Source organism: Gadus macrocephalus, chromosome 23 (assembly GCF_031168955.1).
Source record: "Gadus macrocephalus chromosome 23, ASM3116895v1".
Classification (NCBI taxonomy): Eukaryota; Metazoa; Chordata; class Actinopteri; order Gadiformes; family Gadidae; genus Gadus; species Gadus macrocephalus.
The window spans coordinates 7,929,772-7,951,874 of record NC_082404.1 but is presented as its reverse complement, the minus strand read 5'-3'; the positions used below and the strand labels follow the sequence as shown (position 1 = coordinate 7,951,874).

The 22,103-nt window shown below is 49.8% G+C and overlaps 2 protein-coding genes across 2 annotated transcripts in view; one reads left to right on the top strand and one right to left on the bottom strand.

Moving 5' to 3' along the window:
- Positions 1–6,714, top strand: part of gli3 (GLI family zinc finger 3) — a 7,799-nt gene extending 1,085 nt beyond the window's left edge. The window contains exons 2-5 of the mRNA XM_060044419.1: positions 121–285; positions 391–684; positions 1,717–2,107; positions 2,516–6,714. Of these exons, the coding sequence (XP_059900402.1) occupies positions 121–285; positions 391–684; positions 1,717–2,107; positions 2,516–4,902 (3,237 nt within the window). The 3' untranslated portion in view covers positions 4,903–6,714. The remainder of the gene's footprint in view (positions 1–120; positions 286–390; positions 685–1,716; positions 2,108–2,515) is intronic.
- A 2,140-nt stretch (positions 6,715–8,854) lies between these two features.
- Positions 8,855–21,811, bottom strand: prpf4bb (pre-mRNA processing factor 4Bb). Its single transcript, XM_060044420.1, has 16 exons — positions 21,652–21,811; positions 20,730–20,808; positions 19,004–20,244; positions 18,437–18,586; positions 17,657–17,812; positions 17,073–17,154; positions 16,742–16,943; positions 15,834–15,907; positions 15,591–15,681; positions 15,297–15,444; positions 14,713–14,850; positions 14,280–14,433; positions 13,439–13,553; positions 12,819–12,970; positions 11,880–11,966; positions 8,855–10,201 (listed from the first exon to the last, which is right to left on the bottom strand). The coding sequence occupies exons 1-16, from the start codon at positions 21,765–21,767 to the stop codon at positions 9,998–10,000; spliced, it is 3,189 nt and encodes a 1,062-aa protein (XP_059900403.1). The 5' UTR covers positions 21,768–21,811; the 3' UTR covers positions 8,855–9,997.
- Positions 21,812–22,103: the final 292 nt, after the last annotated feature.

Here is a 22,103-nt window from a genome sequence, read left to right as displayed (position 1 = left end):
CACGTCACAGAGAACGCCAGCAGTGACCAGCAGTAGTGCACCATGTGTCCTAAGTGTACTTGTGGACTCAAGGCCTAAATGTGGACTAAACCTAGCCCTTGTCTCCGCTTCTCCCTGCAGTTCGAGGGCTGTGCGAAGGCCTACTCCCGCCTGGAGAACCTGAAGACCCATCTGCGGTCCCACACGGGGGAGAAGCCCTACGTGTGCGAGCACGAGGGCTGCAACAAGGCCTTCTCCAATGCCTCGGACCGGGCCAAGCACCAGAACCGCACGCACTCCAACGAGGTACCTAGCCCGTCACTGCTGCTCTGGGATTGGTCAGAGAGGGACTCGTGGATATGATTGGCCAAAAAACGTGACGTCTGTGAATCCTCCCCTCTGATTGATCAGAAACCGTACGTGTGCAAGATCCCGGGCTGCACCAAACGCTACACGGACCCCAGCTCGCTGCGCAAGCACGTGAAGACCGTGCACGGGCCCGAAGCGCACGTGACCAAGAAGCAGCGCGGCGACTACCCCCGTCCGCCGCCGCCACACTCCCGGGACCCCGGCGGCAACGGCCAGGGCCGGTCGCCGGGCCAACTGTCGCTAGGCGGCTTCGGGGACCAACGGGAGTACGGACACGCCCCCTCAAAGCAGGACGACTGTCTGCAGGTCAAGTCCATCAAGACGGAGAAGCCCATGGTAGGAGATGTGAGGGTTAGGGTTCACCTTCATGGGCATCCCTTTTGAATACGTACCCTCCTGCAACCTTTCGTCAGAATGGGCAACATAGAAGAAACATGACGTCCTACTTTTATATATATGCTAACAATAATAATCACGTATGATCTGTTTAACCTCTAACCCCTGGCTGATACTAGCTATTAGCTATATTATTCTTTAACACACTTCCTGACTACCAAGAGCAGTAGTCTAACTGGATTGCTTTGCTAACCTTTATACGTACTTCCACTACTAACCGTGCGTGTGTGTGTGTGTGTGTGCGAGATCCAACAATACTTTGTGTGTATGTGTGTATCTGAGGGAGTGTGTGTGACCTCGACTAATAGGTTAATGTGTTCTTCTATCCTCTTGGGCTTCTAACTCCTCCTCTTTCTATGGACAGTGGGTCATCAGGTGAGATAGGACCTTCTCCACTAACTCCTCTTCGCCTCCTCCGTCACCTCCTGCATGCACCACCCTCTCCCCATTAGTCATGTGGTATTTGTGTTCTGTTGTGTGGTACTAAAGATATGATGCCTGAGCATCGGGGCCTTATGTGTTCCCTGAAGACACAGAGGCATCCTATCTCATTGGTGTACTTTCATTTTTACATTTCAGTACGCCTCCAATACACTTTGTATTGGATGTGTCGTCGCATGGGGCAAGGGAATGTGGGAAGGCCCCATGTGCGGCCGGGGGACATCTTTGCGTTGAAGGGGGCGGGGACGTAATGCAGTGCACGTTGGGCCATGTGATTCGACCACTGACATTCAGTCGGTCCTGGTTGACCGCAAGGACTCGCGGTGAACTCGACGTCCTGGTTTTAAACACTTCCATCGACAACGTGGCAACCTCCCACAAGCTGCAACTAGAAAGAGAAGGGAGCGGTGGCCCCGGGGGTTTCAAAGCGAGGACCACGCGTTGGGTGGGGCGGGGCCGTGCGTCTGTCGGGGTACAAGCGTCTCCCCCGAAGGCGTCCGCTGACGGTGTCTCCCGTCTCCTCTCCCCCAGGCGTCTCAGCCAAGCCCTGGCGGTGAGTCTTCATGCGGTGAGCAGTCCCTCTCCAGCCGTGGACTCCACCCTCATGTGAGCGCCGGACGCTCACCGGGGGCGGGGCTAGCGGCGGCGGAGGAGGAGGGCGGCCGGGGGGAGGACGACGAGGACGAGGACGAGGGCGAGGAGGAAGAGGAGGAGAGGGGAACGGCGGCCATCATGGACGGCATGGTTTCCACGGTGACGCTGGGCGTGCAGGCGAGGCGCGGCGTGGGCCGCCCGCTGCGCTGGATGGAGCACCTGAAGATGGAGCGGCTGAAGCAGGTGAACGGGAGTCTGACCCGGCTGGGGTCCCTGTCCCCCACACCGCCCCCTAGAGGCCCCTCGCTGCCACACATCCTGGGGAAGGGTGAGTTCAAACCAGCCGACCGCCATCACTGGTAGCACTGTACAGGAAGGGTACAAGGATTAACCATGGATTGGAAATAGTTTGTACAGTAATAAAGATTAACTCACATTAACTAAAAGTTCATTAACAGTTAACTAATGGTCTAGTAATCATTTACTAATGGTAACTATGGTAATGGTGTTCATGTTGACTAAGGTATTAATGTGTATTATTTAATAGTGCTAGGGTTAGTTATCAGATGAGGCAGTACTTTATTCATTTGGAATTTGGGATTTCTAGGGTCTGTTGATACTGATACCTGAACTTCTTTGACCATATTCTCTTTCTTAACACTGATTTTTGTCCCTCCTCTTCTCACCTCCTCCTCCCTCCTCTCCCCCCTTCATCCCCCCTCTCCCCCCTTCCCAGGATCCTGTCTGGACAGGCCATGGGAGGTCCCGGCCCCCCCCCCGGCGCCCCGCCCGGAGCCGGGGGGCGGGCCCACCACGGAGCTCACCGTCCTGCAGCTGCTGCGGGAGCGCCGCGACAGCGCCAACAGCTCGGCCGCCAGCTCCGCCTACCTGAGCGGCAGCCGGCGCTCCTCGGGCATCTCGCCCTGCTTCTCCAGCCGGCGCTCCAGCCAGGCGTCCCAGAGCGAGGGGGGCGTGGCCACCGCCGCCGCCCGCCACCACCGCCGCCTGCACAACCTCAGCGCCACCGACTCCTACGACCCCATCTCCACCGACGCCTCGCGGCGCTCCAGCGAGGCCAGCCAGGGCGGCGGCGGGACGGGGGGCGCGGTGTCCGGCGGCGGCGGCGTGGGCGGCGCCATGTGGGCGGGGCTCGGCGGGGGAGGGTGCGGCGTGGGAGGAGGAGGCGGAGCGGCAGGGTCGCGGGGCATGCTGAGCCTCACCCCGGCGCAGCACTACCACCTGAAGGCCAGGTACGCGGCCGCCACCGGGGGCCCGCCGCCGACCCCGCTCCCCAACATGGAGCGCATGAGCCTGAAGACGTGCACGGAGGAGGGGGGAGGGGCCAGCCACGCCCTGCCCCCGCTGGTCAGACCGCGGCGCTGCAGCGACGGCTCTAACGGCTACGCCAACGGCTACGCCGACGCCAACGGCTACTCGGGCCACTCGGGCGGCTCCAGGAGGAGGGTGTTCTACCCCGGCGAGGGGCTGGGACAGAGCGCCAGGCGGGCCAGTGACCCGGTGCGCTCCCAGGCTCCCGACCCGGTCCTGGGCCTGCCCCAGGTGCAGCGCTTCAACAGCCTCAACGCCCTCCACCCCCTGCCGCCTCTGAGCGGGGCCCAGCACCCGGCCGCCCACGGCTTCGCCCCGCAGAACCCGGGGCCGCGGCCCGAGGGCCACCTGCACCAACGGGGGCCCCAGCACTCGCCCTGCGGCCCCAGCATCGCCGAGCACTCGGCCCTGGAGGCCCTGGCCATGGAGGTGGACGGGGAGGGCGGCCTGCTGCTGGCCGACGAGGACATGCTGCCCGACGACCTGCTGCAGTACCTCAGGGCCAACGCCCAGGGGGAGCCCCTCCACCACGGGGACCCGGGCCCCCAGGCGGCTCCACTGGACGTGGATCCCATGTTCTACCCCGGGCCCCATCAGGGCCTCCAGGAGCTGCAGCAGAGGGCGTCCGAGAGAGAGAGCCCCAGCCGGCTGCCCATCCAGTGGAACGAGGTGAGCTCCGGCTCGGCCCTGAGCCCGCCCCAGAAGCAGGGGCAGCAGGCCCAGCTGTGCGGGAGGTGGCAGGGCCCCCGGAGCGGCGCTCACCCCGCCCCGCCGGCCGCGCCGCCGGCCGCCTTCGGCAGGTTTGGCAACATGGTGGTGCAGCAGCAGGGCTCCAGGGACTACCAGAACCCCTGCATGGTCAACCCCGCCCTGAAGCTGGAGTCCCCCGCCACCGTCAACTCCTGCATGCAGGCCGCGAGAGGAAGTGGTCGCGTCCCGGCGCAGACGTACGGCGCCCGGCCCGACTTCTCCCAGATCGCCAGCGGGCCGATCCCCCCGGGCTACGGCCAGCAGGCCCCGAGCCAGGGACCCTTCCAGCAGAACCACAACAGCCGTGCCTCCTGCCAGATGGGCGGCAACCTGCTCCTGGGCCGCTCCTCCATGAACCACCTTCCGCCCAGCCTACCCCTCCACGACCCCGCGTCCCATCGGCCGGCGCCCGGCGGCGGGTACAGGAACCTGGGCCGGGCCCAGCAGTACCTCAGCCCCGAGAGGAGCTCCAAGGAGCAGAGGGCCGGGACCCACTGCTCCCTGGTCCACCAGGTGTCCGGGCTGAAGCTGGAGGCCCCCGACGCCGGCTACCTGTCACAGGGCTTCGACGAGGCCCTCTGCTTCGAGCCGGACCGCCTGAAGAGCTCCGCCTTCCCCGGAGCGCTGCAAGACCAGGGCCTGTTGGAGCCCATGTCCCCGTCGGCGGACCAAGACGGCGGCGGGGGCATCCTGTCCCCGGGGTCGGACCAGGTCACGAGCACGGTGCGCGGCGGCGGCGGCGACGACGGCGTCCCCGGCGAGATGGACGAGGTGGTGAGCCTGGACTTTGGAGCCATGCTGGAGGACGGCTACGACCAGGGCAGCCTGGTGTCGGGCGTCATCAGCCCCTCCATCTTCCAGGGTCTGTCCCGGACGTCGTCTCGGCTGACCACGCCGCGGGCCTCCGCCACCTTCCACGGCGGCGGAGGCGGCGGCGGCCCCGCACTCACCCCCGCGGGTCACAACAACATGGCGATCGGAGACATGAGCTCGCTCCTCACCAGCCTCGCAGAGGAGAGCATGTATCTGGCCATCATGCAGTAGCTGCCTCCCTCCCTTACCCCTCGTTCTCTCCTATCAACCGTATCTCCCTGACCTCTCACTCCTCCCCATTGGTCAATTGGAAAAGGGAGGGAAAACCTCTGGTGTACATGAAGAACTTTTGAAAAAAATTGAAAAAAGATGAGGATGAAATTGTTAACACTAAAAAGTGTTGGTTATTTCAAATGTATTGCTCTGGAAGTGGTTGTGGTTGCCAGATGTATTTTGTAAAATTAAAAAAGAAACATCCCCATTTTAAAGAATAAAAGGGATGTGTCAAATGTACGTGTAAATAAAGTTATATTCCTTTATTGGAATGAAGGCTATTTTTGGAAGCCCACCCCTTTGTATAACGACATGACGGTGAGCCTCACTTTGATCTGTGCTTCGTTTCCCCTGTACACACTGTTGATATAAATGCATGTATTCAAGGTTTAACATAAATGCCGTCTTTATAAAGTACATAGACTAGCCCATGTGCCAACTTATCTCTTAGTTTTGAGCAGACAGGTACCAAGCCTTTGATTTGCATTGAATCTCCTCGAGGGAATTTAGGTTTTCGGAGAGCTGACGCTAATTTTTTACATCACCGTTTTTTTATAAGTGGTATATATTTACATCTATCGTCCTTTCGTTTGTATTGTTGCTTTGACGGATCTTTGAATCGTAATGCTTCTATAGTTCTATCGGGTCTTAATGAGTGGTGTGTGTGTAACGGTATCTCAGTACATTCACGGTTCTAAAAAAATAAATCACATAAAAAATAAAAATTTCCAAGTCTTAGAAATCACCGTAACAGCAAGTATATTCTTCTCGTCAATATTGAAACGGCTTGTTTTTAGTTAGTCCGCTAAGGTACTTATCGCTGTATAAAACTCCTTTTTATATTCTGTTAGACATAACTGAATGTTGACGTTTGATTGAATTTTGGAGGTAATGTAAAATTATACTTTTTTTTTTACACATTGACTACACGGTGTCCCATTTGGTGCTTTACTTGCTAATACTGCTAGCTTTTATGTTTCTTTATATTTTCAATTTGTGTTTTACTTAAATTTTTGGTGGTCCATATAACAAGTATTTGCCTCTTTTGCTGGTGAATATGATGACGTTACTGAATAGGAAATATTATTTTCTCCAAAGCTCTTTAAGAAAGGCGTTTGCACCGCTGTTGCAGTGACGTTAGCAAAAAACAGTGTTAGCATTGGCTAGCAACCCGCGCACAACGTGTTAAACGTTAAACGTATTAAGCGGATTCGCTAGCATTGGGCATCAAAGGAATGAGGTACAATTTGTTTAATATGTTTTGGTACTTTTTCTCAATTCGTTTTTTTGTGTTCATTTTTTTGTTTTAGTTTTTTAAAGCAGAAATGTATTCCTTTTACAGGAGGGAAGAAAATTGAGGTGTGTGCCTTATAACTGCCTGTTTAAAAAGAGAACTAACACTGCCAATCTTCTGTTGCCAATGAATTATAGAACAAAAAAATAACAACCATTTGAAGTGTCTTGTGAGACCTGAATAAACGACATTCGGCAATTACTGACTATCAGAGAGTCATGGTTTGCGAAAAGCATTCTTTTACTTTTTTATTATAATTTTTTTTTCATGTGTATTGTCTTATTTTATAAATATATATAAATGTGTAAATACATTACTCTTTGTGTAGGTTTAGCAGGGGTTATGATGCGAAGGGTCAGGGGGCCAATAAGACGAGACTCTGCGCCCCTGCCACAAAACTCACTCCAACCTTTTATAACTGACTACAAATGTTTGTATGGTTTTAATAAAAAAATAAAAATAAAAGGAAATTATAACTTGCGTGCCCTGTTTATTATATGTCGGCTGAATTAGACAATTAGTTGTTAGTTAACTTAATATAGGTCCCGCAGGGGCGGTCTTGGTGATTTGAGTGCCCTGGGCAAAAATGTATTGGGGCCCACTTTAACAAATACTACCAACAAATAATTCTCTCTTGAGATGTAGCTGCCGGTTTACTGTTTCATATATAAGGCTTCCATAGCGGCACATTTAAACTATGACAAGGATATTTTCAATAGGCATATATACATATAGGCATATATACATATCAAGCAGAAAAAGTTAATCTACTCAATCACAAACATTATACATTACATAGGTAGGCCTTACTAGCATTGGTACTCATGAATCCTTAGTCCTGTTTTCTGGGATTGTATATTTTGTTCCTAGTTTACCATATAATTAGGACAATGAATATTTGCTTTATCATGGATTAATTATCCCAGGTAATGCACGTTCTTGATCAAACTTTATGCATATTCTGAAAAATGTAATTTCTTTGTCCAATTGTCAGAGCCTTTGTGATACTTTTTACTTGTCCGCTGTGTGTGAAATACGATATGAATCATTTCTAAAAACCTGTCCTATTAATAGTTTTTGTATTTTTTCATAATCAATCCATAGAATTTAGATTTGGTTTGCCTGAGTCCTGACGGTTTGGGAATCCCAATCTATTGAATGTCATTTTTACAATCTACTAAAAGTAATTTATTTTAATCTACTATAAGAATTTTTTTAAGAACTGTTGACTGAACAGAGAAACTTAAACTGTTTGGTTCAACATTCAAGGATGTTCAGACAGGAAACAATTCACAAATTAGGCCTACCAATTGATTGCAAACAGATTTAATAATTTGATGTTTGGATTTGATGTTCAGAATTGACAGGCATTGCCCTTTCTTTATGTACACTTGGTAATGGTTTCATTTCCTGAAATTACAAAATAAGAATAATAGTACATACAATTAGAATGGATAAGATCGGATGTTTGGTTTGCCATATTGTCACTTACTGTCTCATCAAAATAAAAATTAAATAGGTTTATATTTCATAAGAACCTTCAAGAAATTAATCAAGTTAGATAAATTAAACATTTTTAAAATCAAGATGTATCAAATTGGATTATCAACCCCAAATCAAACCATAAGGTGAAATATTAAAAATATATTATGACCAACCAAAATCGTCCTAAAATTCTTGTCCTAATGAATGTCAAATACCCAAACTAAACTCGTCCTCCGTGATGTTAAAATAGTTAGTGGCGGTATTCCGTGAACAGCCGCCAATAACATCAGCAGAGAGAACCACTGCTCCCAGAACATGTTAGTCTTTCTTGCCCCCTATCGGTCATCATCAGAAATGACAGCGCTAATAAACACCGTAGCCTACTCACCTAAACAACCGCTCAACAAACTTGAGACTAAATACAGCAATATGCTTTTTCAAACACGCAACTGATTTGAACGTTCAAACGGAGCCGTGAGAGTCCTGCTAGTCGTGAGATGAAAGCGAGTGGTCGTTATAATGAAGGATTATGACCATTGGGTTCTCGACGGTGTCCTCTCTGCCAGGTATTTCACTCCCGCCTTCTCCTCACGCCAGGCCTATCTGCGCTTATTTAGCCCGACAGGCCATCCGCACCCATCAACCAGACCCTGGCTGCTGTCCATGCAAACAGACACGGGGCCTTGCATCATTTGGGCTTTTACTGACAGAAGACGAGGATTATTTTCTCAGAGTGTCCATTACACAAGATTTGGAAAGCTATCTGCAAGAGGCTGTGTGCCGAACTGAAGGCCATCGTCCAAACGATTTTTTTTTGCCCGCCGAGGGGAGCATTAGAAATGCTGCTGGAGGGGAGATGGATTCTGAATCTTTAATGCTCTGGAGGCTACACATCAATGGGAAATAGTAACACACACACACCTTTCACCTGTTGCGTCGAATTGAGAGATGTTTAGCAATATACACGAGTGGTTTGCAACCTATTCACTGTTAGGGAACACCAACTAACAGTTGTAGGGAATGATAATGACAATTTACATCATTATATATTATGTTAATCTTTCACCAGTATTTGAGCGACGCTCGCAGCAATAATGAATGAGAAACAACGCAAAACGACAGGATGAGGACTTTTGGTATAGAATATGAAATATTTTATTACTAAAAGTTGTGTTACACCGAGGTGTTTCTTTAACAGCTGTTTCACAACTATTATTTATTCAAATCACAAGATTGTTTAAACCACTTAATGGAGAATAAATCAAAACATGAAAAGGATGGCAACGATGGAATATATACAACAGTGTGTGACGTAGGGCCTGCCAGTGTGGCTTCGATAGGACGACTGCATTGAAGAGAAACCAAATGGTGAGATCAGAACACATGGACTGCGCCCAACAGTATGTTACAATTGCCCCATTTCACAAAAACCAAACCAACTGTGGTTCGAAATCATTGCATGACAACCATCGTCACCTGGTACCAATTTCCAGCCAATCAAGAAGGAACCACCCAAGGCGAAACTTCACCAGACGAGGGCGCTGTCCCGGCGGTTTGACAGTCAAGTTTTGATTCCTTTTTTTTTCTTATCTCTGAGCAATTATTAGGAACACGTGTTAAGTTGGGAAATGGAGTTCTTCTGGTGATGCGTACATCCTTGTTCCTTCAATGCATCTCAAGGGGGGTGTCGTCGGTTATCGGCGTATGGGGAGAAAGGGGGCGGAGACTTCTACGTTCGGGTTGGATAGAAAGGCAGAGATCCATACACACACACACACACAGTATTTTACACAGGCCTGCAACACACAACACGTTGAGCACATTCAGAAACATGCATCGCAGCGAAACAGGGGTCCAAATAATTAAAAAAAACGTTTCCACCCTCTGCGTACTAGTGATGACAAAAAACATTGTTATGAAAATAAAATTAAACTAGGAGTGGCGGCTGCCTTGATTTTCGAAAGTCTAATGGACATATTTACAGGAATTTCTCCGATTTCTTTGAGCGTCGTCTTCAATGCCAGTTGAACAGTGAACCCATCGGGTATTGGGGCGTCATGGGGTGGGGGGGGGGGGGTGGGGAACAGGAGGTGGACCAAGACTAAACCACAGAAACAAACACTTCCTGTGCCACTGTTTTCCCCCATGAGAATACAACAAATCTAGCTTGTGTGTCTGCGCTGACCAAATTTAAAAAGAACAACCACATCCCCCACGAGATGGACCCCTCCATGAGGTCCTGTCCGTCAGTCAGCCCCCCCTGAGGGGAGCGCCTCAGATCTTCTCCTGGATGAAGGGATGCTGCAGGGCCTGGTTAATGCTGATGCGCTTGGCCGGGTCCAGCATCAGGGTGGCGTCCAGCATCTCCTTGAGCTGCATCACCTTCTTCCTTTGGTCCTCGGGCAGCCGCTGGAACCCCACCATGTCCACCAGGATGTCCTTGGTGGGGTTGATGGTGGACATCACCGTCACCTTTTCCTGATGCGGGGGGGAGAGGGGGGATTCTGGTTTGATCACCAATGTCGGCGGACTACTGGTAGGCATCTTTGAGCAAGATGCTGAAGTCACTAAGATACTGCTCTACTGCCTAAGGATTCAATAGTATACAGGTACTAAGATACTGCTCTACTGCCTAAGGATTAGAGACACTAAGATACTGCTCTACTGCCTAAGGATTACAGACACTAAGTTACTGCTCTACTGCCTAAGGATTACAGACACTAAGATGCTGCTCTACTGCCTAAGGATTACAGACACTAAGATACTGCTCTACTGCCTAAGGATTACAGACACTAAGATACTGCTCTACTGCCTAAGGATTCAAAAGTATACAGGTACTAAGATACTGCTCTACTGCCTAAGGATTCAATAGTATACAGGTACTAAGATACTGCTCTACTGCCTAAGGATTACAGACACTAAGATACTGCTCTACTGCCTAAGGATTCAATAGTATACAGGTACTAAGATACTGCTCTACTGCCTAAGGATTACAGACACTAAGATACTGCTCTACTGCCTAAGGATTCAATAGTATACAGACACTAAGATACTACCTAAGGATTCAATAGTATACAGACACTAAGATGCTGCTCTACTGCCTAAGGATTCAATAGTATACAGTCACTAAGATACTACCTAAGGATTCAATAGTATACAGGTACTAAGATACTGCTCTACTGCCTAAGGATTCAATAGTATACAGGTACTAAGATACTGCTCTACTGCCTAAGGATTACAGACACTAAGATACTGCTCTACTGCCTAAGGATTCAATAGTATACAGACACTAAGATACTACCTAAGGATTCAATAGTATACAGACACTAAGATACTGCTCTACTGCCTAAGGATTCAATAGTATACAGACACTAAGATACTACCTAAGGATTCAATAGTATACAGACACTAAGATGCTGCTCTACTGCCTAAGGATTCAATAGTATACAGTCACTAAGATACTACCTAAGGATTCAATAGTATACAGGTACTAAGATACTGCTCTACTGCCTAAGGATTCAATAGTATACAGACACTAAAGGCAAAAGTATACTAGTCTGACTCCGTAATCTGTAATCCGACTCTGTAACCAAGGAGACCCCTTGAGCATTATATGTTGACTACAAACCATGTAAATAGTGTTGTAAATAAACTTCCAAAGCTCTTAAAATCTTATTTGGTGTTTTAACGGTCCTTAATGTACAAAGTAAACAATGTACAAAGTAAATAAGGTGCAAAGTGAAACCGGAGAAGTGATTCCGGAAATTATTTTGTTAGAGGACCAATCACAGCCTATGCCATCTCCGTTGTCAACGCATAGTTAAAAAATATTGGATGCGCACTTGGAGATGGTTTCCGACAAGCTCTCCGGCTACGGAGGGGCTCTCCGTGTCTACGTCTCTTTAGGGACTAAGATACTGCTCTGCCTCAGAGTTTGATCCAACCTGACCTTTTGTCATTTCTATTCTACTTTTTTGTTTAGAGGCATGGTGAACTGAGGCTGCTGTTTCCTCCGCAAAATGGTATATTTGTTTTGTTAGGCAGCGTTTTCAATAATGCCACGGCACGCATTGTTAGAGCAAGGGATTTGCAAGCCAAATTTCACAACTTCCTGTTCAGACAGGAAGTTATGTGGGCCAGTGTCTGGCAGCCTTACCCGCTCTGTGACTTTGTCCACTTCGATGTAGAGGAAGTTGAGGTTCTGGTCGAAGTGCTGGTCTTTGAAGAGGCCCTTGCGGATCATCTGAGGGAGAGAAACAACAGCGTTGCATCAGCCAGACTGACGGAGGAACACAAAGACCATGATGCAACGGGAGCGGCGGCCCCGTGGAGAGCGCTGGCGGAGGGGCGGGCGGGTGGAGGTGAGGTCGTACCGCTCACTTAGAAAGGGGGGTTCACAACCAGGGAGGACCATGTGCAGTACAGCTCTCTTTACAGCCATTCAGAGCACGAAAAGCACATTACAGGGTATCTGCAGGTTTCAGCAAGTCAAATTTAAGACTTTTTAAGACCATTTTAATACCACCTTGAATGAAATTTAAGACCTAAAACACGCGATGGTGGGGGTTGGCAACAGACGCGAGCCAACTTCGGAAACGGACGTCTTCCAGCCAACTGTCCTTGAATTTACACCTACCCATTGTCGCAGACTAGCTAGCAAGCACGCAGATAATCGTTTATATTTATGCAGCTAGCAAGAAAGAAGCCTCTCTACATGTCCTTCCTGAAAAGTCCCACTAGAAAAAAATAAAATAAAATAGTCCTGCCCCGACAAATTTAAGACCTTGAGTTACAGTATTTAAGACCAGCATATGACATTTGTAACGAATTTAAGTCTTTTTAAGGCCTTCAATGTCGAAACATGAATTTAAGACTTTTTAAGGATGCGTGGACGACCTGACATAGAGAGAAGAAACATTTAATACTAATATAAATAATTCTGCTTTTGTATTACGATTATTATTAAATAAGTTAACATCACATACACTTGCGCTGACTGGCCTGTTGAGTCAACGCTCAGATTAGCTTCTGAAGCTTTAGCTCCACCAGGAGAAGAAACGTTGTTAACGGGTAGCATAAGAGCAGCATGTGGTACCTTGTTGGGCATCTTGCCCTTCAGGTCCATGGCTAGCTTGATCATGTGGTTGTTGGAGGAGCCGGGCAGCAGGATCTTCCCGGTGTAGAGTTCATACAGCGTGCAGCCCACCGACCACATGTCAATACCGTAGTCGTACGGCTTACCTATGACTGGAGTACAGAAATACACACACTATAGTAAAGGTACACAAATTACTATAGTCATAAGGCTTACCTATGACTGGAGTACAGAAATACACACACTATAGTAAAGGTACACAAATTACTATAGTCATAAGGCTTACCTATGGCTGGAGTACAGAAATACACACACTATAGTAAAGGTACACAAATTACTATAGTCATAAGGCTTACCTATGGCTGGAGTACAGAAATACACACTATAGTGCAGGTACACATATTACTATAGTAACATGGCTCATCAATCACTGGAATAAAGAAATACACACATAATACTATAGGTACATAAATCATTATTTATTTAATATATGACTATAATATATAGATTAAACAAAGAAAAGGACTACCTTACCCATCTATGACGGAAGACTAAACAAACACAGTGGTCACGAAGCGAGCAGGGCGGTAACCATGGAAACCAGAGGACGACAAACTCACTGATCTCGGGGGCTCGGTAGAACCTGCTGACCAGGTAGGGTGTGATGTCGTTGTCGGCCACGTGGGACGCAGACCCGAAGTCACACAGCTTCAGGATGGTCTTGGACTCATTCACCTGGGGGAGGGGGACGCAGACGGGACGATGTATAATGTGAGGGATTTAAACAATCTAGTGCTAAACTGATGTCACCTAGTGTGATGTCATAGAATGTAGTGCTCATGGGATTTAATATAATGTGTTGCTAATGTGATGTTACCTAGTGTGATGTCATAGAATGAAGTACTTCTTTGATTTTATATAATGTAGTTCTAATGTGATGTAGCATTCCGTGTTGTACGATATGATGTAATACAATGTAGTTCTAATGTGAGGTAACAGAATGTAGTGCTTTTGCTATATAATAATGTTACGTTATATAATGTAGTGTCAATGAGTCGTTTGGACCAGGATGTTGTCTGGCTGGGTGACCACGTGGAGGATGTTGATGTTATGTAATGGACTGGTCACTACCAGGATGTTGTCTGGCGTGAGGAGCACGTTGAGGATGATAATGTTATATAACAGACTGGCCCCTACCAGGATGCTGCCTGGCTTGAGCACTACTTTGAGAATGATAATGTTATATAACAGACTGGCCCCTACCAGGATGTTGTCTGGCTTGAGCACTACGTTGACGATGATAATGTTATATAACAGACTGGCCCCTACCAGGATGTTGTCTGGCTTGAGCACTACGTTGACGATGATAATGTTATATAACAGACTGGCCCCTACCAGGATGTTGTCTGGCTTGAGCACTACGTTGACGATGATAATGTTATATAACAGACTGGCCCCTACCAGGATGTTGTCAGGCTTGATGTCCGCATGGAGGATGTTACATCTCTTGAGGAGCTTTAGGGCCAGGAAGAGCTGCTGGCTGTAGGAGCGGACCGCCTTGATGTGGAGACCCACGTCCTTACCGTACTTCTTCAGGACCTCCCGCAAGTTCATACTGCAATAGGAAACAGCGTGACAGGTACCGAGCTGACTGGACCAGTGAAGCAGGTAACCACAGCCTCAAAAATAAACCAGAGACGGGGCACGCTATATAAGGCTTTGATTGGCCGATCTGAGCCTTATAGAGAGAGCGTGTGATCTTATTAAAATCTTTTATAAAAAGTAAAAAACAAATGACACAGAAGCAAACAGCAAGTTGCACTAGGCGGTGTTCCACCCGAGGGGGTGCTGTTGCGGAGCTTTTGATAACACAGCAGGAGGAAACAGTGTGTACCTGAGGGGCTCAAAGCACAGACAGAGATGCTGCTTGTGGTAGAAGTGCCTGAAGAGACGCAGGCAGTGGAACTTGTCATCGGGATCGGCGTCGTTCAGCTTCTTCAGGAACTCCAGCTCCTTGAGACCCGTCTTCTGCCTGTGGACCAGGAGAACCGGCCGGTGAGAACCTCACCGTGTTATCCAGTCTGACCCTAAGTCCTACCTGCTGCTCAATCTCTGTATTGACAGTTTACTACTTACTACCACACCTTACTGACGTGGAAATATTAATCTGTGCTTGAATATGTATTTTATTGGGATGCAACAATAGCATACCAATCAATTTAATTTCAGAGATTGTGTCTACGATTTGCAACATCAAAATATCAAATACGACTCACACATACTAAACTGCTGCGTATTTGGTATTAAAGAGTTGAATGGAAAGGGATTTCAAACCGTGTCGGGAACTCTAAATAGTTATGTTCTAAATTGTGTATCACAATATTATAAAGTTCTTCAATTATGTAGTTCTAAATTATGAAAGACATAATTATAAAGTACAAAATGCTAAATACTAAATGAATTATAAGCTGAATTTACATGAGCTCGTTGTTGCGGATGATCTTGACTGCCACCTCCTGGCCGGCGCGAGCAGTGTCTCTGGCCCGGATCACGTTACTGAACACACCCTGGCCCGTGTAGCCGTACACGTCGTAGCGCTTGTCCAGCGTCTCCCCGATGTTCACACCTAAACGCCCACACAGCAGACACACGCATGCAGAGAGTGTAGAGTAAGGTTTAGGTGGGCAATCATAAGGTTAGGGTCTCCAACATGCACGGAGGCAGAGTACTAGTGAGCCGTGGGCCGTGTGAACCGGGTGCCCTCTGACGTACGGTAGTAGCCCTCCGCGTCCGTCCAATTGTCTCGGAGGTTGGGGTTCTCCTTGAAGTCCTTCCCCACGCCCGCCGCACGCATCCTGGCGTTCTGCACACACACACACACACACACAGACACACACACAGCGACAACAGTTAACACACGTACTGCTGAAAACGCCATCTTTCAGCTCGACGTTACCAATGCATCCGATTTATGTGTGTTTACACAGGAGAATGGCGTGCGCGTGTGGAACTCACGTCAAAGTCGGCGGCGAACATGTCGTCCGACTCGGTGAACATATCGGGGGCCGAGGGCTTCTTGGGGTTGGCCCCTGTGGGAGACACACACACAGCGCCGGGAGGGGACGACAGGGGAGGTCAGTCTGTGCAGTACGTACCCGGGGTTGTAAAGCACAGATGCATAAGAGAACATGGTGTGGGGGTTCACATACGCGTGAGAGACCACTACATGCTGGCAGTGGTGGGGGGGCAGAGAGAGCCCCAGACCTGGACTACAAGCCAGCAACTGAATGAACACACCGACAACAGAGAGGAACAAGAGTCACATGGCCGCTCCCCCGCTCCGCCAATCAGAGAAGAGCAGCGGTACAGTAGCCTGTGAGAGATGCGTGTTTGAGTGGGAGAGATCGCTATGCATTTATCCCACGTTAACACCATGTTCCCCTTTTCATATCAACGGGGGTTACTCGTCAATTATCAAGCGATTGATAATGGATGAAGCAACCATTGGAACAAGTCTACCCAGATCTAAACGTTCAGTAACGTGTGACTCAATCAATAGCATGTACAGGTTATTCTGACATCTGATCAAAACTAGACATGCTCCAAGTACAAAAAATACATAGATGTTAATGTAACAGCTTAACCTAATTTCTGCATATCTGCTCACATTGACTACCAAATACAATGCCTTGCCCAATTGCAGGAAGAAATGTCTGGGGATTGAACCCAGCATTTCAACAGCACATCACACTAGATTAACCCGCCACCCTACCCCATATCTGTGTACAGACAGACGAACCACGACACAACGGGAAACTCAACGACCGGGCGTCTCCACCAGGGGGCGGAAACACTCCTCGATTAAGCGCAACCCACTCATGCAATTAATCACCGTGGCAACGCCGGGCGGCGGCGCTCATTACCGTCTTTCTCCTGGGCGATGAGGTTGTGCTTGGCCTTGATGCTCGCCTCGAACGTGTTGAGGTTCTCGCGCTCGTACTCCTTGACGTCGGCCGCCACACGCTCCAGGACGTCGTCGGGGGAGGGCGAGCGGCTGCGCGCGCTGCTCTGGGGGCTGCTGGGCTCCGACGCCATGGTGCCCTCGTCGGTCCCCAGCTTGTATTTCTACAATATATACATTCATGGGCCATGATGACTGACGTGTATTCTGCTCCATGTTGTGGGAAGTAGCAGACATTGAGAGAGGCAGTAGCTATTCCAGGTGTTGGTGGGTAATGGTAAATAATAACAGACCTGGACGATGGCCAGCCGCTGCTGGCGTCTCTGTTCGATGAGAGCCTCTTCGTCCACCTCCTCCCCGTCAAAGTCCTCTAGGCTGCACCGACACAGACACAGACACACACACACACACACATTAGCACTCATCAGTCATCACACTAAAACGGAAGACGAATACTGTTTCAATACAATGTTCCTTCAACACCTGGGGTGCGTTCCAATAGCAATTTCATTTAAATATCCAGATGTTTTCCTCTGGCCCACTTTGCCAAGAGGTAGGAAGCTAGAGAAGGGCTCGGCTGGCTCGTTTCTTTCTGCTCCCGGATCGCCAACCTCCACTGGCTGCTACTGTGGTCTCCACTAGGGCGGGGGTCACCAAACCTCTCAACACCGACCCCCCCAAAATCGCTGTTGCATATTGCCTTGATTGACGGATGCCTCACCTCAGTGGTAATCACTTCAGGGGTCCCCGCACACTTTGGGACCCCCTGCACTGGGGTGAACCACCCAGGAAACAACTTTGGGGACGCGTCCAAGATCAACCGTTTCTTCCTTGTTTATTCCACACCACGCGGCCTCGGTGCATTCTGGGTACTCACACTTCTTCTCCGGAGGACTCCTGGTCCACCTTCATGCCTTCGGACAGGCTGCCCTTGAACTTGTCCTCGTCGCGGCTCCTCCTCCTCCTCCCCCGCTCCCTGGAGAAGGAGCGGCGGTACTGCCGCGGCCGGCCGTAGCGGTCCCGCTCATCCGACCTACGGGACCAGGTGAGGGACACAGTTATGCACCATACGCGTCTGGTGGCCATCTTGGATCTAAACTACGCTGGGACGGGGTCCTATTAAGCCCTTTTCCCACCAGACAAAAACACCCACTAACATGGGGTCTGGGCGATTTGCGCTGATAATAAAAAAAATGACGCTTCACAAACTGCAAGAAACCAAGAATGCAAATTAATCAAATAAACTGGAGAAAAAAAAACAGCCCTAGTCTTGAGTTGGATAGGTTACCTTACCATCTACATTACTTCCTGGGGCCAGTGACTCTGCAGTAGTCACCGGCTCCAGCTCCAATCGGCAGTGACAGAAACATGAAACCCCCGGTTACCACGCAAATTTTCTGCATATGCGAAAAACCTGCATACACGCACTCATTTTGGGTTGAAACACAACCTCTAGGGCAAAGAGTTTATCTTCGAATACGATATGCCGAGTCGTGAATTAAGGTCATATAATTGGCAATGGTGTTGCTGATATAAAAAACAGCAAAAGCCATATTGAAAAAGCAGCGCACACCTTGAGAACCCAGCGGGTCCAACCTAATGAGGTGTCTTTGTGCGCCCCAGGGGGCCTGGGGGTGTGAGCCTGTTTTGCTCTCACCTGTGTCTCAGAGGAGACCTGCTCCGCCTGCGGGGAGAGAGGCGTCGCCGTGGTAGCGGGGAGCGGCTGGGGCGGCGTCGCGCAGCCAACCGGGGGCTGAGCTCCCGGGACCGGGCCCTGCCCGGAGGCCCGTCAGGACGCAGACGCTTCCTGGAGGAGGGGACAGAGAGCTGTTAGACACACACACGAACCTCAACGCTTAATGGCCAGGTAACAACCCTTGACACACAACCCATCACCAGCCTGAAATAGAGATGATAAACCGCTTGAGTGAATGAATGGTTAAAGGGGACAAATGTCACCTTTAAAAGGTGACAAAAAAAGGTGACTAATAACACGCACACCACTAGGTGTGCGTGTTATTAGCCGTTACAAGCACTTGTGATGTCAGTAGAGGCAGATTTTCATAACGGCTCGTTATGAAAATCTGTGTGTGAAAACCTGGTGGTATTACACGTCTCCTCTAATGGACGAATGATAGGACTCAATAAATGAATGGCTGAATGAATGAATGACAGATGCCTTGATGAATAAATGACTGAATGAATGGTTGCCGAGCGCTCTTACCTCAGCGGGGACTCCGGGCGCTCGGCTGCGTCTCTCCTCCGGGGGTCCGGCGAGCGGGTGCGGCCCCCCCTGGGCGGAGAGCGCGGCCTGGAGCCGCTGCGGACTGCGGCCCGCTCCGGGGCGCTGGCGGGGGCCGGCTGGGGGGCCTTGAGGCGGGGGGAGGAGCTGCGGCGGCGCGGGGAGGCGGCGAGCGCCCGGCGGTGGGGAGAGCGGTTCTCCTTCCCCGAAGAGGCGTCCTTGGAGGGGGACTTGGTGGGCCTCTTGTCCCGGTCCGCGTCCGAGCGACCGGGCCGCTCGCGATCTCCCGGACGGGACGGGCGATCCTGTGGGGGTCTGATGTCGGCCTGGGGGGGCGTGGGGCGCTTGTCGGCGCGGCCGGCCCTCTGCTCCGTCCTGCGGCCCCCAGGGGACGGGGACTTCCTGGTCCTCTCCTTGGAGCGCTCCGAGCTCTCTGGCCCCCTGCGCTCCTTGGAGCGGCTGCGCCCCCCGCGCCCCTTCTCCTTCCCGCTGGCCTCCTTGCTGCTCTTGGCCGCCTTCTCCGCCTTCGGCTCCTTGGCCGCCTTCTCCTTTTCCCTCGAGCGGCTGCGGCTGTGGCGCTTGGAGGCAGACTTCCCGGCCTCCGTCGATTCCCGCCGAGACTTCCCGCTCCTCCCGGCCCGCGGCGACCCTGGGGGTTTACCGGCACGCTGGCCGTTCCTGATCCGGCCCTCGCCGTCCCCTCCGCCGCCGCCGGCAGCACCGGCGGCACCACCGGCGGCACCACCGGCAGCTCCAGCCCCGGCCCCCTCCTCCGAGCCCGAGTTGTAGCCCTGCAGTATGAGGCCCATGCCCGACTGAACCTTGCCCTCCATCAGCTGGCTGTCCAGCTCCGCCTTGATCATGGCGCGCTGCTTCTCCAGGTCCTCCAGCAGGGCGCGGTCGTCCAGGCTGGGGTTCCCCGATGACGGGGACGACTCAGTCTTTTTGTGTCCCGAGGCGCCGAACAGTGTGGCGGCGGCGGGTGAGGAGCCGTCCTTGCGCTTGTGTTTGCGGTGCTTGTGTCGGTGTTTGCGCTTCCGCTCCTTGTCCTCGTCGGAGGCATGCTTGTGCTTTTTGTGCTTGCTGCGGTGCTTGTGTTTCTTCCTCTTGTGTTTGCCACCAATACCGCCGCCACTGCCTACACCACTGCCAACGCCACTGCCAACGCCACTCGTCTGTTTGGTCTCCCCTTCCTCAGCCTTCTCTCCGTTAGTCTCCGCCTCCTGGCATCACAACACAGGATGAGTACCAGAGCACACAACTGTCACATATCCATAGTGTATTAGTATCGTATAGTATGTCCTGTTGTCCGTCACTAAGTTTTATGTATTTGAATTATTATAGTTGTACTTTTAAAAGAATAAATAATACATTTGTTGCATTTATGTAATGCTTTTCAAGGGCCTTAAATTGTTTCACATAGTGAGTACACATTTGTGTGGGAGGTATCACACCTCAACGATTAGCACTATAAAAATAACCACATCATATTTGTTATCTACTTTGGGACACAGAACAATGACCAACAAATATTAGTTTAAACGATTTACCCAAATCTTGTTCAAGTTGATGGATTCAAATAAAATCTATGCATATTGTTTGTTTACACCTATGAATAAATCCCAGTGGAATTTATTATGGACGAAAGACGATCGAAAGACAATCCATCCCATTGTGATGGTGCAAGATCAGACCAAGCAGTCCGTACCTCTTCCTCCTCCTCTTCCTCAGACAAATCTCCGCTGTCTTCATTTCCACTTCGCTCGTGGCTTTCCAGGTCCTGCTTTCTGTAAATGAGAACACACAACATTCCACTTACTATCTCTGCATACACATCAGCCGTCCACCTGTAACAGTCTGACTGGTGTTCAAAACAATACATTTCACTTGAATTGATGCTTGCGACATGATATTGTCGTTTCACTGTATTCTTTAGCACAACATCTTATGTTATCTGGTGACTGTTCCGTTTCATGTAAGCAACGCAACTTATACATTGTCTTATTTCACTTTTCGTATGGGTGACTAGTTTGATGCTAGGCCGGTGTTTACAGATTACAGACTGGAAGTGTGCGTTAGTATCGCGACAACACATGTGAACTTGGATCACAAATGTAAGAAACACGCTTATGCAGTAAATACTTTCAGCATTGACATGATTGTGATTATGATCCCACTTTATATAGACATCCTTTCCCCCCGCTCTCCTCAGCTTATCCGCCTTGACGGTTTACTAGACAACGTTAGCCAATATATGCTAACATAGAGCTAGCAGACTTCACCGAGTTCTAACCTTTAGGCTAATTAGGTTCCCGCTGTGGGGTCCTGACGTCATTTATAACGGCGTGCCCGGTCTACTGCTACAAGGCTAGTCACACGCATTCATAAAGAAAATTATGCTAACCCGGAGGATGTATCACTACTATGGGCTAACTACTTTGTGTGGCTAAAAACGTTAGCTTAGCCAACCTTAGCCCAGCGCTAGCTAGCCCTCGCAACAACACTATATATCGTGCTAAATGCTCAGCAGTCGCGATGCTAATCAACAGAATCGTCCTCAACCTCAATGCGAATGCAACACGCATCGCTAATCATAATAAAAGTGTATGTTGGATTTAAAAACGCCTTACACGTGTTCGTTGCCGTTATTCATACTTCTGGACGCGATGTCCATCTCAACGTCGGCCATTTTGCTCAATCCAAGGCCACTCGTCTTCTTCCGGTGTTTACAGGAAGAGGTCACCATGACAACACGCACAGAGCCCGCTCTCTACAGCGCTGGCGGCGGTGCGCAGTAGTGTAACTCGCGGAGGTTCCACTAGTAGACACAAGGAGGCGCCTCGGATCCTCCTGTTCGCTCCTCTAATAACATTGTCTGTAATATTCATGCGAATTCGTACGGGAAGTGTATTAATTATTATTGCCACAATGAGTTAAGATTTAATCCCATTTGAGGAGTTTTAGTTAACGGATGCTCAGAAAAGGTGTGATGGCAATCTGATGGTGTGTACATGATATTATTCTGAATACTGAATCGTTAATAATAATAATATCCTGACTACCCAGACATATATCTGAGACG

Coding starts and splice junctions, on each gene's coding strand:
- prpf4bb (XM_060044420.1), bottom strand. CDS start 21,767: ATGGTGACCTCTTCCTGTAAACACCGGAAGAAGACGAGTGGCCTTGGA. Junction 15,908..16,741: donor CATCGCCCAGGAGAAAGACG/GTAATGAGCGCC, acceptor TGTCTCCCACAG/GGGCCAACCCCAAGAAGCCC. Junction 11,967..12,818: donor AGGGCAAGATGCCCAACAAG/GTACCACATGCT, acceptor TCTCTCCCTCAG/ATGATCCGCAAGGGCCTCTT.